The sequence below is a fragment of the Tyto alba genome, unplaced genomic scaffold, assembly GCF_018691265.1.
Source record: "Tyto alba isolate M040663 unplaced genomic scaffold, T.alba_DEE_v4.0 Super-Scaffold_6, whole genome shotgun sequence".
In the NCBI taxonomy this organism is placed as follows: domain Eukaryota; kingdom Metazoa; phylum Chordata; class Aves; order Strigiformes; family Tytonidae; genus Tyto; species Tyto alba.
The window spans coordinates 2954961-2972975 of NW_024881327.1; the positions used below are offsets into that span (position 1 = coordinate 2954961).

Below are 18015 nucleotides of genomic sequence, written 5' to 3' on the forward strand. Positions count from 1 at the left end.
TATACAGTGAATTAAACTGAGAAAAACCTACCAGGAGTTGAGAAGTCATGGATTACTGTTTGTACTTCCAGCGTTGCTTCTGGTTTTCATTCAGTGACTTAGAAATGTTGTTTTCTGAGTGGGTATTTGTACCACTTGACCTATGAAACCAGGGTTCCATCTGCTCATCTTTCTGACGATTTTTTGCATCATTCTGTGCGCTGTGATTTCAATGGGAAGTTTGGAGAGCATAACCTGCAGAATAGTAGCTAGAGCACCTTCTGTGATGTTGGAGTTGAAAGTTTATGTCCACTTTAGCTGAAGAGAGGGCCCTTTCTTTTCCATGCCTTGCACAAGTACTCTGAATGCTGACATGGGTCATCTCAGTCTTGTGAAAAACAGAAAGCTCTTCTGAGATGGGTTTTTGCACTCAGAAACTGTCTCATCATTTTGAATTTAGGGCAGAGAGAAATACCTAGGCTTGAGTGTGGAAATAGCCATCTGCTCAGTTCAGTATCTTCCACTGGCTAGCAGAAGTGTTCTTCCAGTAGCTTTAATTAATTAATTAATTAATTGAGGAGAAGTTTCTTTCTGATCATCTGAATTGCCTTCAGAAGACACCTTCCAATTTTCATGGACTGTGTGAGAAGCCTAGGCATATTGCTCAAACAGTTATAATTTCTTTCCAGGCTTCCTACTTCTTAAGTTTTCCAATGTTTTTAATGTGTGCCTGAAGTAGTTTCAATTTGAGTCTGTTGTCTATCTCAGCTAATTCAAAGTACTGTTGGATTTCAGTGAGTTATAGTAGCCAGCCTCTTTCAAAATGTGATTTTAGCCTTTAGATCAATGAGGAATTTTTAGGGAATTTATCCTTTACTCAGGTATCATTTATTTGAAATAGATTAGGATAGAATTCTGTCACTGTTTTTTAATCAATTGTACTTGTTTGCAGCAAAATCCAAAGATCCAGAAGAAAGAAGACAAATACAAAAGTTACAGACTTTTCGTCATTTTTATGGAAGCACTTTGGAAGGCGGCACTTCAAAACTTATTGTACGTGAAGAGGATATGTCAGGGAATGCTAATGCTGCTGTCAAAAAGACACAAAAAAAGCACGTGAGTATATGCAAGGCGCTCTTTCCAAATCTTCTTTCAGTTACCCAGGAAAGGATTTCTGCTATATGAGTCCCATAGGTGACGTTTTGAACGCACTAGTAGTTCTCAGCTGAAGAAATTTAAATTGCCTTTGTACTTTAATTAGCTAATTAGCAAAAGTATTTTTGTTCCTAGTCAAGAGTACTGATGAATGATTATATTTTAACAGGCGCAAGTAAATAAAAAATTAATGAATATGAACTTGGTGAAGGAAACTGGAGTTCATGAATTTAATTTTACTTTAAGAAACTGTTGAGAAATACTAGAAAAAACATTATTCAGTTATTTCTTTCTGTGAATTATTTGGAAACATTCGCTGTGAAAGATCCTGTAGATATTGCAGTCAATCCTAATGATGTGAACAGTGTCAGACATCACGGAGCATGTAGCACGTACCTGTATACTCATGAACAATACTAAGCAATAGTAATTTGAGTAATATTTCATAATAGACTGTAGTATGGATTGCAGATTATGGACTGTTGAATTACCTATAGAAGTCTGTATCTAAAATAACTTTGTTAACTTCAAGTAAGGTTGAACTCTTAGTTTTATTTAATATATAGAAAAGCATCTCAATATGATCAGAATTACTATTAACCATGTATAAATAAAAGTTTGAAATATAACTTTCAGACATCTGCTATTTTATATTTCCACATCTGTGCTTTTTTATACTACTTGTGAAGCTTTATACTGACTTAAAATGAAACTTAGGGAAGCTTTTTCAAGCAATATATATTGGGGTTGAGTAATTATATCTCCTTCAAAATGAAGTGTTATTTTAAGCAACTCTCAAACTGCAATGCATTAATTGAAATTATTTTTAATTGAAAACTATAATGTACCTGCTGCAACTGAGTTTATGAGTTAGCTTTTTTTTGATGATGCTTGCACACAGTGATGGTTACTTCTACATATCTCAATTTTATTGAATAGAAAAGTAAAGCGGAAACAATTGCAGAGGAAAACAACAGGCGACTAAAAACTAAAGAAGAAAAGAAAGAACAGGAGCAATGGAAAGCCTTGTGTATACCAACTGAAAAGGAAATAAAAGCAGATCTGACCACTGGAATAAATAAATTGGAGAAGATTCTCAAGACCTTTAAAAGTAAATCTGTGAAGTTCAATGTAGAAATGACAGGACTGTCTGCCTGTTTAGAAGTGTGGAAGGAACACTGCAGAGAGCAAGGTATGATAGCCAAATTCATGTTCAGTATTCAACTTCCACTCCCTTTAACCGGGAGAGTGAGTGACTGGATATTCTCAGCTGAATAAAGACGTGTAAATACAGCCCTGTTTCAGGAGCTTGAAAGGTGTTTTTAACAGGCTCTGGTCCCCCTTAGTAATTTCAAGATCCTTTGAGTCATGTGTAAAGTATGTGATTAAATTAGGTTGTAGCTGCTTTTCTGGTTTGCTTTGTAAACATTTAATACGTAATTTATTTTGTTGTATATATCTTTAATGTATCATGCTCACTAAAATGTATCTGTATTTTGATGGATTGTTTAATTAGCTGAAGTGGTTAGCTCACAGCTTGAATGATGATGATTTGCACGGAAATCTGTGCTACCATGGTTAGTGTCCTCCTGTTTCACTAGAATTGACTTGTTCAGTCCATATCCTCAGTCAGCAGAGTTCGAACACACACTGCTCTGAACATTTTGAGGAGGGCTGTAAGCATTGGAGTGAAATATGTTGCTAATAAGGTTCAGTAACAAATGTGTGGGTCAGGAAGGTGAAATAGGGGAGTTCAGTTACTGCCTAGATGTCAAAATTAATTTTTAAATTGTCATAAATGTGGCTGGACGTATGAGGTCTGTTCTAAAAATACCTAGTATCGGAAGACTCCCGATGATACAGTTGTCTTTCAAATAACTCTAGGTTGGTTGTTTTTTTTTTTTAAAAAAAGGTAAAAAATCTAAAGATCTAAGCAAAGCTGTTCAAGTCATGAGGAGAATTCATATCCTCCTTGAAAAATATCAAGATCTCTTGGAGGAAACACATCTAAAAAAGCTGACTAGGTATCTCAGACTTCTTGGATTTGAGAACTTGGCATGCTCTCTATCTGGCCAGGTAACATTTTAGACTAATTCTACTGTAACTAGATCTGTAGCTGAATCTCAGCAATGTTTTCTTAGGCATTGAATAGTGCGTAGAAGCTCTGTGCCATAAGATTTGGAACTGTCTGTTCTTGCTTCAGGTATTAATCTTCTTTAGTTCAATGCATACATTTCTCTGCTTGATGTGAGGACTAGCTGACACAACAGGCCACTTCCCCTTTCGTAAATAGAACTTTATATGGCTGCAGATATACCCTTTGAAACATGCATCAGGATTAATTTGCTCTAGTTATGTCTGCCTGAGGCCTTAGACGTCTCTGAGGGGTACCTGCTGTGCAATTCATCAGCTGAACTCTGCATGTTAAAAATTAAAAGCTAATTGGTGAGCAGCTGCTCTCTAATAGGCCCAAATGTGCTACTTCAGGAAAGGAAATCTTTGAGAATACAGAGGTGGATGAAGACTATTCTGTTTGTTACTGATCACCTCTGAAGGAAACAGTTTCAGATACTGAATTGCTTGTCCATGCTAGCACAGCTGAGACCATCAGTAACTACACTGAGTTTGGCTCCAAAGTAATTTCTCTAAGGATTGAGTTTATGCTTTTCTGTGTGTTAGCAACTTGCCGACTGGCTGATTTAATGTTAAGAGCAGTTTGACACCTTTGTGTGTAGATGGGATATTAGTGAGAGGGGATGCTAAAGTGGCTCTCAGGCAGAAGAGGGGGGATACAGTGAACTGTAAAACTGATATTAATCACTTCAGTGTCTCATTTTTCAGGCACAGTAGAGTGAGGAATTTTTGGAAACTTCTTTTCTAGAAAGTGTTTATCCATCTTTCCTTGAGGATCAGGACTGAGAGGTGATGGAGGAAGTGATTGTTTTGTTTGATAATTTTCTTCCCTTGAAGAGTGGAAATTATTCATCTCTTTATATGTGAATTCAGCTGGTGTATGATGATTGTTTGTTCTTGGCTACATTGTTATTGTAAGGGTCTTTGGTGCCCCAAATAAAGTATATTAAATTTCAGGAAGTAGAACTGTAGGATCCGAGGATCTCAAAAGGTCTGTTGTAAAGGTTTGTGGTGTTAGAAGGGATATCTTGGCGGAGCTAATGTCTTGCTCAGAAGAGCTCTGGATCAGTCAGTGCATTTTGGACCTACTTTTGCAGCTGCTTGTTTCTGATTGCAAAGTTGGGGGAATTTTAGGAATAACTGAAAATATTTCTTTCAAGAAATTGAAAAAATTGTGAAATCTCCATCCTTGGAGATAGTAAAAGCTAGGCTAAACACAGCTCTGAGTGACCTTATCTAATTGCACCTGCTTCTAGCAGTGAGTTGGATTAATTGATAGATATCCAGACATCCCTGACAACCTAAATTATTATGTGATTTTCAGATCTTCTAGTGTATGTTGTAACATGTAATGCTTTTCTATACAGCTTTCAGGATCAGGTGTTATAACCAGACATGTCTATGAACATTAAATTTGGTCTAGTTTAGGGTATATAGGCATTGTTTAAAAATACAATGCTTTACAAAATTTAGGGTCACACTCTGTCTTTATATTGAATTTCCTTTCGCAACTGTAATTCATTGCACAAGGGGTCAGGGCAGGCTGAAGAAGAGAGACATAAATATAGGATGAGAAGGCTCTGGCAGGCAGTAGGTTGAAGAGGCTGAGCCTTGCCTGCTAGTCAGTTTTGTTAGCTCCTCAGACAACAAAATCATCACCACCATCAGCTATGGAAGACCTATTGTTTGTAACCCTAGCATAAGTTTATATGGTGTAGATTTCTGCAGGAAAGTATTTGAAAATCACCTCTACTTTCAGATGTTTTTCAAAGCTTGCAGAGTTCCACAGAGTGAAAGATATGCCATTTTCTTAATCTCTTGCTAGCTTTCAAACCAACTTGAATTTTCATTTGACCTTATAGACAGGAGCAGATAATCATCAGAATATTAGCAACTATGCTATCAAAGTGAGTCCAGCTCGCTTTCAGCTACAGTACATGGATTATTACTTGCTCAGAGAAGAGAGAAATGATCCAGATCCCCGAGTTGAACATTTCATACCAGACACATGGCAGGTAATGAGACACAAACTTTCTGCATAAAGTTAATGGAAATGATTTTTGGTTTTTATCCTTTTTTTTTTTTTCCATTTAAAAATGGACATTATTATACTACTTGTCAAAAATAAAGTTTAACAAATTTAATTTTGTAGTAAGTTTAACAAATTCATCAGATCATTTTGGACTGTATTCCCTGTTCTTTCTACACTGAGAGCTTTTCTATAGAGAGCTTGGCCCAAGGAATTCAATATAAGAAATGCCGAATCCATGGGATATTACTGCTTATTATCATATCTGATGGTGGTAGTGCCCCATTCGGATAATTTCTAACTGTTCATCCTGTGCTCATTTGTCCCTGAAGACTTACCCATAGTATGAGTTGAGAACTAACTTTTCTCTCTAAAGCAGCGTAAGTCTAACTCAGGTTTTTTTGTTACTGGACTGGGGAGGCTGACTAAATTTGCTGCTTTGCATGCCCGTATCTGCAGAACAGTCACCTGCTTGAAAAGCAGCTTGGAACTTGGCATATGTGCTGATAGAGAAAGATAGTGTTAGTACTGTTTCTGTTTCCTCTTTAGTTACCCCCCCTTCCCTATCCTTTCACAGACCTATAAAAGGTGAAAGTGCACAGAGGATGACAGTAATAGGAAATAAAACAGGTTAACACTGTATGCTAGGAGCAGAAGAGAGATTTGGACAGTATTGATGTAACTATTATAATGCAAGAAAAAAATACTTCCTTATATGAAGCAATTAAGTTTTTGGAACTAAATTATACTCTGCTGAGTTAACTGGTTTTGTTTTTTAATTTGAAAATGTCCAGGTTTGGACTCAGAATATTCTGGTATCAGTATCTCAGGCCAAATAATTGAAATAGACAAGTTATAATTTGTATTTCTATTTTTTTTCACTAACAGTTGAGAAAAGAATATAGTCATAAAACTACTAGGTTACCTCTGGCTTTCTGTAGTCTAAAATCTGTATATAAAGTCTACATGCAAAAGTAAGATGTTTTCACAGAAAAAAGCTGGCTTACTCAATAAGAACTTCATAACAAGACATTTTGACATAAGTAACTGCTTTTCTCTTAGCGAGAACTTCTTGATGCTGTAGATAATAATGAGTCTGCGGTGATTGTTGCCCCCACTTCATCAGGAAAAACATACGCATCGTACTATTGCATGGAAAAAGTTCTGAAAACAAGCAATGAAGGAGTAGTTGTGTATGTTGCTCCTACAAAGGTAAGGCTGCATCCTACTACATATTCTGTATGTATAACTATGATATTTCTCAGTATGATTCTGAAACCCTTTGGGGTAACTTGTTACACAAATTTAGTTGATATATGTATTTTTTTAATTAGAAATGTAATCTTTACATTCAGTTTTACATTTACGTTTATTAGAAACAGTCTGCTTACAAAAAAATCTTCAGAATATTTAAGCTCATGTAGATTTTTTTGTCTCTTAATATTTGTATAGCTAATTTAAGGTCAGAAACAGTAATAACAGAAACAGAAAAGTGCTATAAGTAGCATGCTAGGTAAAGGATGAGTACCAAAAGCCTAACAATATGGTGAAAGTAATATTAGAAGAGAACAAGGACCAAGCAAGTCAAGTTGTCTTTTTCTAATTGAGTTCACCATTATATGCTTCAAGAGAAAATTTATGAAACTCTAGGCAGTGAGATGTTTTTTAACGAGAGTTCTGTCCTAATAGTTAAAAACTGACTTAAATGCCGAGGCACAATATTTTGATTTCTTCCAAATTTTATTTTGATGTTCAGTGATACGATTTTTAGATAGTGAATTACGTGTGCTGTTATTCAATAACAATCTCAATGGATTGTTTTCTGTAAGTAAAATAGGGGTTTTTTTGTAGTTATGTGCAGGTTGAACATCAAAATCATCTTTCATTTGAATATCAATCTGGGTGCAGAAATATATTTTATACTGAGAGATCATTAAAGTGCTTGTAGGTGCATTACAATGTAATCTGATTTTAACTGCTTTGAAAATAATTAAAATACAGAGTTAATAATGTGTAACTCACTTTATACAGCACAATTTCTTTGAACGCATTTGTGTATAATTGAAAGTCAAGTATCATATCTTTTTAAAGTTAACATTGTTGACAGTCTAGACTTAATAGTACATTACATAGTACATTTTAGTCTAGTACATTAGTATCAGTGCCAAAAGTGAATGCTTTTATATGTCTTGAAATATGCCTTTAGACATACACTGTCTAGTTTTGTTAATGACCTGCTTTATTTAAGGCCCTTGTAAACCAAGTGGCAGGAACTATATACAGTCGATTCACCAAGAAACTTCCAGATGGATTAGTAGTGTGTGGAGTTTTCACACGGGATTATCGCAATGATGTCATGAATTCTCAGGTAAGTTTTTATGGGTGTTTTAATACATTATAATGACTTCTGTATTCCTTCTGTCTTCTGAAAATGTTAATTCTAATTATAACAACTGTGCCATTACTAAATACAAAGTTCGGGAAAAATCTAAGCGTACCTGTACTGCTTACCAGAAACTTTTGGTCTATGGCATGCAACCTTACCTGTTCATCTTTAAGGGACATACAGTTCATTACTTCTCTGATTAAAAGACAAAACATTAAAACCCTTTGGTTGCCAGCATACAGCAGATACCTTACGGAAGTCCAGATAGAATAAGTCAGTAGCTCTTCCCTTGTCCACTGACATCGTCACTCCATCGTAGAAGGCCACTGAATTGGTCTCTCTTGTAGTGGGGAACCCAGAACTGGTCACAGGACTCCAGGGATGGTCTCATCAGAGCTGAGTAGAGGGAAGGGATCCCCTGCCTTGATTTGCTTGCAACATTCCTCTTAACGCAGCCCAGGATACCATTAGCCATTTTTGCCACAAGGGCACATTGCTGCCTCATGTTCAGCTTGGTGTCCACAGGACTTTCAGGTCCTTTTCTGCAGAGCTGCTTCCCAGCTGGATGGCCCCCCGCAGGCACTGATGCATGGAGTTGTTCCTCCCCAGGTACAGGACTTTGCACATCTCTCTGTTGAGCTTCATAAGGTTCCTGTCAGCCTATTTCTCCAGCCTGTCTGGGTCCCTTTGGATGGCAGCACAACTCTCTGGCATATCAGCCACTCCTCCCACTTTGGTGTCATAGCTAAGCTGCTGAGGGTACGCTTTTTCCCTTCAGCCAGGTCATTAATAAAGATGCTAAACAGGATCAGACCCACTATTGACCCCAGGGGTGCACCTCTAGTTACTGGCCTTCAGCTAGACTTTGCACCACTAATCACCAACCTCTGGGCCCAGCCTTCCAACCAGTTTTCATTCCATCTCCCTGTCTGCTTATCTGTCCCATACTTCAGCACCTTGTCTGTGAGAATCTTACAGGTGATGTCAAAAGCCTTACTGAAGACAGTATCCACTGCTCTCCCCTCATCTACCAAGCCAGCATTTCATCATAGAAATCGGTCAAAGTCCCTCTTTCTTGCCCTTCTTGAAGATAGCAGTGACAAATCATGCATTCATTTTTGCTTACTCTGAAATCAGATACATTAATATTTTTAAATGCTTTTAAACTATAGAATCTACTTGTAGTTGATTAGTCAGTTGAAAATAATGCTTTACAAACCTTTCTGCTTAGATACTAGTGACGGTGCCTCAATGTTTAGAAATCTTGATGCTGTCTCCTCGTTGCCAGAAATGGACCAAACGGATACAATATGTTATATTTGATGAGGTAGGCATTTTTAAATAGTAACAAATTTAACAAATATACAAAAATCTTGAGGAAAAATACTGGTGACTCAATTTTTCATTACATATATTATTGCATGTAAGAAAAAAAAAACAACTTTCAGAAATATTATTTCAGACTTACTTGCTTTTTCCTGTTGGCTGATAGTGTTTATGTACTCCAGTGAAAGAACTTAAAACTCTTAAAACTCAATCAAAGCTACCAGGAACTTCCTTTATTTCTTTCAAGCCAACCAGCTGAAAAACTGAAAGCCACCACTGTACTCTCAGTGGCACAAATAGAGCATTCCAGACTGGGATCATACACTTGCCACATCATATGGTATTTGTTAGTCTTTCCGGGAAAAAAGTGAATGATTAATCTTGCTAAATCTAAAATTCCTACTGTTTTCTTTCTTGAATATATAATTAATTGCTAATGATTCCAGTGAATATCTAGGGTACAAACAGTGAATGTACTATTGAAATTTAGACTAATTTGCTATCCAGTGAAGTCTGGAGAGGGTTTTACTGGATATTTGGTGTGGATCTCATGGTCATTTGCTACAACATAGGAACTATTCTGTACTGATCTTTCCAAACTTTTGATTTTTGCAGATCACAAAACAATTCCTGTTATGGGTGCACTTTGATAAGGAACATTTCTTCTTTTAACCCTTTTCCCCCGAAACATAGGTCCATTGTCTTGGTGGTGAAATTGGAGCAGAGGTTTGGGAGCATCTTCTGGTTACAATTCGATGTCCATTTTTGGCACTCTCTGCTACTGTCAGTAACCCGGAACATCTGACTGAGTACGTGTGGAATTTTCTTGCTCATGAGAGCATATTTAAATTGGATATGAGCAGTTTTCGGTAGAGAGGTCAATTACTATTGGGAGGCAACTGATTTGGAGTTACATTGTATATATATATTATGCTATCCTTACTCCCCCAATTGACACAAAATGATACTGTAACTCTTAACTCTGTAACGAGACCAGGCCTTACTATTACTTCAGACCCTGCAACTGAGCCCTGCGGAGGAATTTAGGCGGCTTTTGCATCTATTTGAACTGCCAAAGCCTGATAAGCGCACTTGTCCGTCATCAATCAGAGAAGACACATGCACTATATTTGTATATCTAATGGTTCTATTTCACATTTTTTTATTTGCACCCTGGGATAAGCTGGAGAAAACTGCACTGAAGATTGTGAGAGGGGGGACTGGAAATTCTATAGGAGAAAATGAGCAGACTGTAGTAATTCATCTATTATCGCTGTAGCAATTTTCTGACAATATTTTTTACAGCTTTGTATTTTATTCTTGTACTGTAGGTGGTTACAGTCTGTGAAAAGGTATTGGCAACGTGCCGAGAATACAATAAAAAGAAGCTCTACAAACTCTGAAAAGAACTTTACAAGAAAGTGTAAAGTGAAATCTAAAGTACAGGAACAAAAGAAATCATATCGTGTTAGACTGGGTGTGTATGAGAACATTTTGTAACTAGGAAATTTTAGCATTACTTCTGCAAAAACTGTAATCATGGTGTTGTCACTTAAGCATATATTGTTTTGGTTTTTCTTTTAAATAAAAACACATCTTGCAGGATTAAGTACTTTTTAAAACAACCAAGAGCATCATGATGGCATTTTTGTCTCTTCACAGTCTTGTATGAAGAAAGATACAATGATTTGGAAAAGTATGTGTGTTCTCTGAAGGGCAGTGATTTTATCATTGAGCATTGTCATCCATGTGCTGCACTAACAGTCAATCATGTAAGCATAATACTGGTGTCAACCTTGTTTAGCAACTGTTATGTTTAGGTAACATGGATTCCATCAAAATGATTCCTTTATTTTTCTTTTGTTTACACTCCTCCAAGATTGAGAACTATGGTTTTCCTTCAGATCTTTCTCTGTCTCCACGAGAGAGCATCCAGCTTTATGACATAATGATAAAAGTCTGGCAAGAGTGGCCAAGGGCACAGGTGTGTATACACAACTGTGGGCAGAATATATCAAAATAAATAGATAACGAAGTACTGCAAAGTTTTATGATAATTTTGTTTTCCAGGAACTAGACCCTGAGGAGTTTGTGTCTTTCAAGAATAAAGTAGTAATAAAAAAGTCAGATGTGAGGAAATATGAACAGGAACTAAAGAGAGAGCTAAGCAAATGGATTGTGCTTGGCCAAAGACAGAAGGTAACAATTGTTACAGGATGCTTTCTTAAGAGCGTGTACAGCTTCACTATAAGAACAATTATATGTAATAGTATAATCATAGCAATTTCTCCTCCCATAATTATTTTTTATTAGGTTTAACTGCTGCTGTACTTGAAAGATAAGCACTAATATTTGGCATTTCTGTAAACATTTTCCAGATGATATATTTTCACAGGCTTCTCTGGGAATCAGACTTCTGATACTGCTGTAAGATTTCAATTCCTGATTTCTTTAGGTATCTCCGAGAATTAGTGAGAATACTGTACCATTGCTTTGCTTTTTTCATTGCTCATTTGAAACCTTCTCTGTAACCACAGACAGTATGCATGTTCATGTAAAAGATAAAAATTAAAGCAATGAGCAGAACATCAAGTCCTCGATTGGAGGCCACCTATTCCTATATCATAATAAGGAATATGAGGTGGTGATGAATCGACAACAAGGAAAAAATAAAGAATATATGGGAAAAAAAAACAAAAAAACCCCAAACAAATTTCTTGAAATATGACAGTTAAATGTGAAAATATATCATAATCAGTATGTTAGTGATATTTTATTATTGGCATAGTGATGGTAGCCATGAATGCTACAATAATTTGTATTCTGAGCTCTTTTTACCGAAGTCAGTTTATAACTTGCAGACCTTTTAGTCTGTGAACTGTATGTGCCTATTGAAGTTCTGGATGATTTAAAAAATTCGAGCCGATAGAAGTTCACACAGGAAAATGGAGTCTTCATATTTGTTAGCCTCCAGTGAGAAGTTTCTGCCATTAAAATCTTTGCAATGATGCTACTTTGGCCAGGTGAATGAGCTACTGGAGCACCTTAAGCCAAAACCTATGGATTGCTCAGAAAAGGAAAAGTGGAAGCGTTTTGCAAGCTTTGTTGATAAATTACATGAGATGAATAAGCTGCCTGCAATATTTTTTATGTAAGTATTTACATTCCATGTATTATATGTGTGTTGCCTATATTCGGAAAAATGGGTATTGGAGATGAGCATTGATATGGCTTGGCAAATGCCGTTTTTATGGTATTTGTTACCTTTGCTTGAACACATACAAAGTAAAGGCCTACAGGCTCTATCAACCCATGTATCCTTATGGCACTAAAAGTCTAGCTGAAATGAAACTGGGGGCATTTAATTACTGTGTGGAAAGGGTAGAATCCATGCTTGGTGTCAGAGAAAATTATAAGAAACCGGATCACATTAAAATGAGAGCCAGATTCTTGGTTGCTTTGCCCCAGTGTAGTCAGTAAAAATTGTAAAAAGCGTATGCTGTTCATTTAGAGGTGCAAATGGTGTATGTATGGGCAGATTTGCTAGAGAAAATTGTGGAATGAGGGTCTGTTAATGTGTGTGTTTGCCACATGGTGATGATTCCATTGCATAGCTTCTAACAAACACATCTTACATGCAGTGACATGCATCATATCAACCTGTTTTGCATACATGTGAGATATAATTACCTAACATCAAATATGCACAACTTTGAGCCAAGTGACAATACTGTTATTATCAGTGGCATTGTTAATATTAGTAAAGTAGGTATGTACCTCACTGCTGGACTTAAAAAGAAGCTGCTTGTCAATAAACAGTTTCCTAGCGCATATTCTTATTGTGATAATGCATAGGTACAGTCGTGTGAAAATGGAAAGTTTTCTCATCTCAGTATGAAGCTTTGCCCTTCCTTACGTTGGACACTAGGGGTAGAATGCTCACTGCCATTTCAGTTCTCACATGCTTGATGCTGATAAAAAGGCATTTCTGAAAGAACTCTAGAAAGGAAGAAGCAAAGAGTGAATATACGTATTGATGGCACATTTCAAATTAGTCTGGTTGCTGGTAAATTATTTTTTTTTTCTATTTCTCAGTGATGGTCTGTCATGGTTTAGGCCTGATTGGCAGCCAACCACAATGCAGCAGCTCTCTCTCCCTTCCCCTCCGGCAGTGAGAAGGGACAGAGAGCCAGGCTTGGGGTTCAAGATAGGACTGGGATGGGGGAAAATCCCCCTTTATGGGCACGAGCAAAAGGCAGACTCGTTAGGGGAAGAAAAAAAGAACATTCATTTATTACAGACACTAACAACACATAACAGAGTAGGACAGTGAGAAGCATTGCCACATCTTGAGAACACCTTCCCCCACCCCTCCCTTCTTCATGGGTGGCAGGGGGGGCCGCCCTGCCGTCTCCCCACAGGATACAGGGGGGTCTCTGCTCCAGCACACCTCCCCCCTCCTTTCTTCCTCCATTCCTCCACTGACCTTGGTGTTCATGCAGCTGCAGCAACTCCTCCTCACAAGTCCCACTGCCCGTCACCACGTCCCTTCTTAAATACGTTATCGCAGAGGCGCAGCCGATTGGCTCAATTTCCCAAACAGAAGTGGAGCTGACGTGGAGCTGGGGGAGCTTCGAGAAGCTTCTCACAGGGGGCTGCCCCGATAGCCCCCTCCCCTGCCACCAAAAAACTCCACCACTCACTCAACCCAGGACACGGTCTAATTGTAAATTAATGTTATGGCCGATTTCAAGCTCAAACTGACAGTTTTCAAAAGGACGCTTAGAAATTTGTAATTCCTTCAAATAAGGAGTAATTTCAGGGCTGCTGTATGACCTACAACATTATTTTGGGGTGCTCAATTGGAAGTTCCAAGGTGCGTTTCCTTAGGGTAGATGGGTAAGTGCCTTCCTCTCATCTACCCTGGAATGATGGGTCCTTAGAAATTCTTGGTGACTTATGGCTCTGACAAGGGACTGCGAGTATGAATATCCTAGACAATTGATAAATGATCATGGTGAGGCAAGAACCGCATCCCAGACCAGTGAACATGGAGGCAGAACCTAGTGGTATCAAACGGAGAGATGAGGTACAGAAATCTGTTATCTAAGGGTGTTTTAAGGCACAAGTCACAAGTGTAGTGTAACAGCGCTTGGTAGACTTCCCCAGTGTCTTTGCAATCAGACAAGGGACAAGTTAGGCAGGATAAAAAACAAACAAACCAACCAACCAACCAAAAATCTCTAGTTAAATGTCCCTGTCCTGAGAAACTTTGTGGAGATTAAGGGGATGAGTAGCCCTCACAAGTAGTAGATGGTGACTTGGAGTAATAGATTGATATTTATGCTTCATGGGTGCTGGTAAGCTTTTTCTCCCTAGGCCATTATTGATGAATGAGGTTGCAAAGCAGTCATCCTATATGGTGTTATATTAGCATGGGATTAATGGACACTCCTGAGGGAACAAGTACCAGAGCTGTAGAAGCCAAACTGCTGTTGCAGCCATTGGTGGCAGGGAAAATACAGCACTTAGAGTTTGCTTTTCTTTTCTTAGAGCCACCAAGGCTGACACCACTTTAGTACTCCTTATGGCTGAATAAACTCAGTGGCAGAGAGAAATGAGATCATTCAGTCTGAGCTGCAAAGGGAGGAAAAAAAAAAAAAAGAGTAAATGGCAGTGACTTTTATTGAGCTCTGTTATCCATGAAAATCGTGTTAAGAAGTTGCCTCCTAGCCTTAAAATCTATATTTGGTCTTTCTGGATAAAAGGATAAAGTCCTTCAATTTTTGCTCCTGTTCTTGGCAACTGTCAGATTTGAATGACTTGTGATTATTCTAATGGACTAGGATGCAACCTCACCCCATGTGTTGCCTACACCTTGTATAGTATTAGTTAACAGGATCTGTCTGCTGCAACAGGAATAAAAAAAATACTTTGAGGGTGAAGCTGTGTAAGTCTTCATCCCAGTTAAACTACAAACAGTCCAGTACTGAAAAAAACTATGAGGAGGAACAGTTATGTAGAAGACCAAGAAAGACAGGCACTGGTTCTCAACCGGGTAGTTGAGAAGAATTAAAATTACTTAAACTACAGTTTGCTTTATCTGCATGTCCTAGTGTCCACCTTAAGGAAAGGTAGAGTTGAGCATGCTTTCTATAATTTATTGGCAGAAACATTTTACGTTTTACCATTCAGTTTTGGAATAATATCAATTTGAAAGTAAACGCAGACTATGATTTGGAGATGGGATAAGGGTATGCTTCTAATGATTAGATTCTAACTATTGTCAGATGATAAAGCTCACCGAATATTATCGTAACAGCATTACATATAAATAAAAACTCTATTAGAGTTCAACTAACTGATGTATATTATATTTTACTTCAAGATTTAATGTGGATTCAGTGGAAAGTTCAGCCAAGAATGTGTTCTTCAATTTGTTGAAAAAACAAAAAAGTGAACAAGACGCTAATACTGAGAGGGAAAAAGAACATTTAAGTGACGAACTAAGAAAAGTGAAAAAAATGCTAACAAAATTCAACCCTCGGTAAGTATTATATCTATATATTATTAAAAAGCTTATATACTATGACCGAGCATAATTTTGTGATAGCATATTTCTGGGGAATGTACCTTTCAGGAGCACATTAATCCAGCTTGCATTATAGTAGTCCCTATTCCTCTTTGTGCTCTAGCAGCCAACACGGTAGGAGCAGCTATATCGATTAGCAGTAGCTGGTGTACAGCCAGGCAGCAGGAAGATACCAGTGTTGCTGACACTGTGTAGGGTGCTGGCACTACAACGTAAGAATCAGAGACACCTGAGTGTATGATATTGGTCAATTTGGAATAATTCACTACTGAGATATCAAGATACCAGAATGGCTCTTTCTCCAGACAGTAACTTTTGTCATGCAACTCAAAAACAGTGTAGCATCTGACACTGGTGCTGGGTCAGCCACTGTGGGAGAATATTTTCATAGTTTAGCCTCACTGTGGCTTGTTACAGTGGGGGATCTCTGAAGTATGGGTTCATCTGACTGGTGAAATGTTCTTTGAATATTTGTCAGCCTTTTGCTTGGATTGTACTGTTTTTGTTTCCTCCTTAACCTTGAATTTTTTGAATTTGTGATCATAGAGTATGGATTTTTGTAAGGCATTTGGCAATGGAATATGGCTACAGTTATCGGAATTGTCAGGAAAATAAAGCACTATGATTTTGTCCTCCTAATCATGACAATTTACGGTGCACTCTTTGTGTACTGTGATACTGTGAAAGAATGGATTTAGCTGACTTTATTAGTAGTAAGTGAGAACTTGAAAATCCAGTAAAAATTTAGACACATATTTAGACATTGAAGCAGCTTGAAAATCTGCCTCTAAATAGTTTTCTCTCCCCTCTCTTCTTCAAATCCCGTTTTAAATCCTTATAGTCCATGTCATTATTAACAGTAAATCCATCATGTTTCTCTTTCATGTTTAATTCTACTGTGCAATCCTGTAGCTTACTAGTTTGCTAAAAGAGGGACTTAAAGTTGCTTTCTTCATCTTCCTTCATTTTTGCATATCACCAGAATTCTTCCGCTCTGCTGCATGCAGAATTACGTGCTGTTTTGTGTACAAGCCATGATAAAGCGAAGCTGTGAGCATTATCAGTAAATTTACCTTATCAGATCTGCCTCCATGTTTGAGCCTAGTTTAAAAGGGAATGAGTCTGCATCTTTCAGTACCGAAAGAATATTTTAAAATTGAGAAATGTATATTAATTATGAAAATAATACTTTTAATTGTGTGTTGTATACAGGGATACCAAAAAGTTGAGCTCCAGTAAAATGGAAAACATGGTGGTACTTTTGACTAGAAAGCAACAGTTAGAAAAAAGACTTAAAAAGCTGACTGCTATCCCTGCTGTGTGTACTTATGCTGATCCTAAAGCAGTGGATGAAGATGTAAGTGATTCACTGATAATTATAACATGGATTTGGTTTTGTTTGTCTAAAATGCATGATTTTGTGCATAAGTACATAAAACACATATAATGTGTGATGCAGTTGTACTTTATAACAGTATGCATTGACTTCGTGAAACATTCTGAATATTTCCATTTAAATTTGATTCCAAGTATCAAACTCAGATAACTCTATTTTTAAGATGTATGGACAACTTTTGTTCTGCCAGCTAAAAAGGTGTTGACTTGTCCTTGTGATAGGAGTCCGGGGATGTATACTACAGTGCATTAATTTCCATGAACTATTCAGCAATGCAGACTGTTAATTCAGACCTCAGATTCCCATTTTTCTGACTAAGTCATCAGCATAAGCTATGCAGCACCTTTGTGTTCGTATCAAAACGTTTTTAAACCCCATCGTATCTTGTAAAAATACTAAATAATAAATTATGTGAGGCTCTAAAAGTGCAAGTGTGCACAAAGGAAAATTTTCCATGCTCTTCATTGTGTTTACGCCCCCTGAGGAAATAAAAGGTAAGAAAAGCATGGAAAATCTGCAGGTGTCCATCAGAAATATTAATGTATATATTTGTATACAAATATGTAAGGAATAATTTATGAAAGGGATTTATATGATGTGATTTCCAGCAATAGTGGGTGACTGGGCCTTGATCTCAGATATCCCCTCTGGTTTAAACTTCCTGAAACATGGCAGTGGCTCTGCTCATATAGCTGTCTCTTCATGGCTGTTTTTTTTTATTAAAAGAGGTAATGGTGATACATAGCTCTTCATTCAAAGAAAGGTGCTCAAAATTTTGATGAAGTATCTTGATAATGCTTTCTGCTTACAGTGATATGTCTTGAAGGAGAGGAAAATTCAGTGTATTGGGGCCAAACTTGAAAGCTCTCAATACTCCTTATCCTGGGAACTTGGGATCCCGATGGCATCTTTGGACTGCTGTCAGCCAGCATGGAGGGAACACTGCTTCCCACAGTGGCGCATGGATAAAGGCAGTGAAGAAGTAGCTTGGACTTTGGAACAGATGGCACGTAGCTGTA

The 18015-nt window shown here is 37.4% G+C and overlaps 1 protein-coding gene across 3 annotated transcripts in view; it reads left to right on the top strand.

Moving 5' to 3' along the window:
* DDX60 (DExD/H-box helicase 60) overlaps positions 1-18015 on the top strand; it is a 48240-nt gene that overhangs the window by 13907 nt on the left and 16318 nt on the right. For all 3 annotated transcript variants that reach the window (XM_032983965.2, XM_042808416.1, XM_042808417.1), the window contains 15 exons: positions 932-1095; positions 2074-2326; positions 3047-3210; positions 5130-5282; positions 6359-6508; positions 7545-7664; positions 8914-9009; positions 9702-9817; positions 10340-10485; positions 10671-10780; positions 10888-10992; positions 11079-11207; positions 12032-12159; positions 15397-15555; positions 16813-16957. In XM_032983965.2, the coding sequence (XP_032839856.2) occupies positions 932-1095; positions 2074-2326; positions 3047-3210; positions 5130-5282; positions 6359-6508; positions 7545-7664; positions 8914-9009; positions 9702-9817; positions 10340-10485; positions 10671-10780; positions 10888-10992; positions 11079-11207; positions 12032-12159; positions 15397-15555; positions 16813-16957 (2138 nt within the window). The remainder of the gene's footprint in view (positions 1-931; positions 1096-2073; positions 2327-3046; positions 3211-5129; positions 5283-6358; positions 6509-7544; positions 7665-8913; positions 9010-9701; positions 9818-10339; positions 10486-10670; positions 10781-10887; positions 10993-11078; positions 11208-12031; positions 12160-15396; positions 15556-16812; positions 16958-18015) is intronic.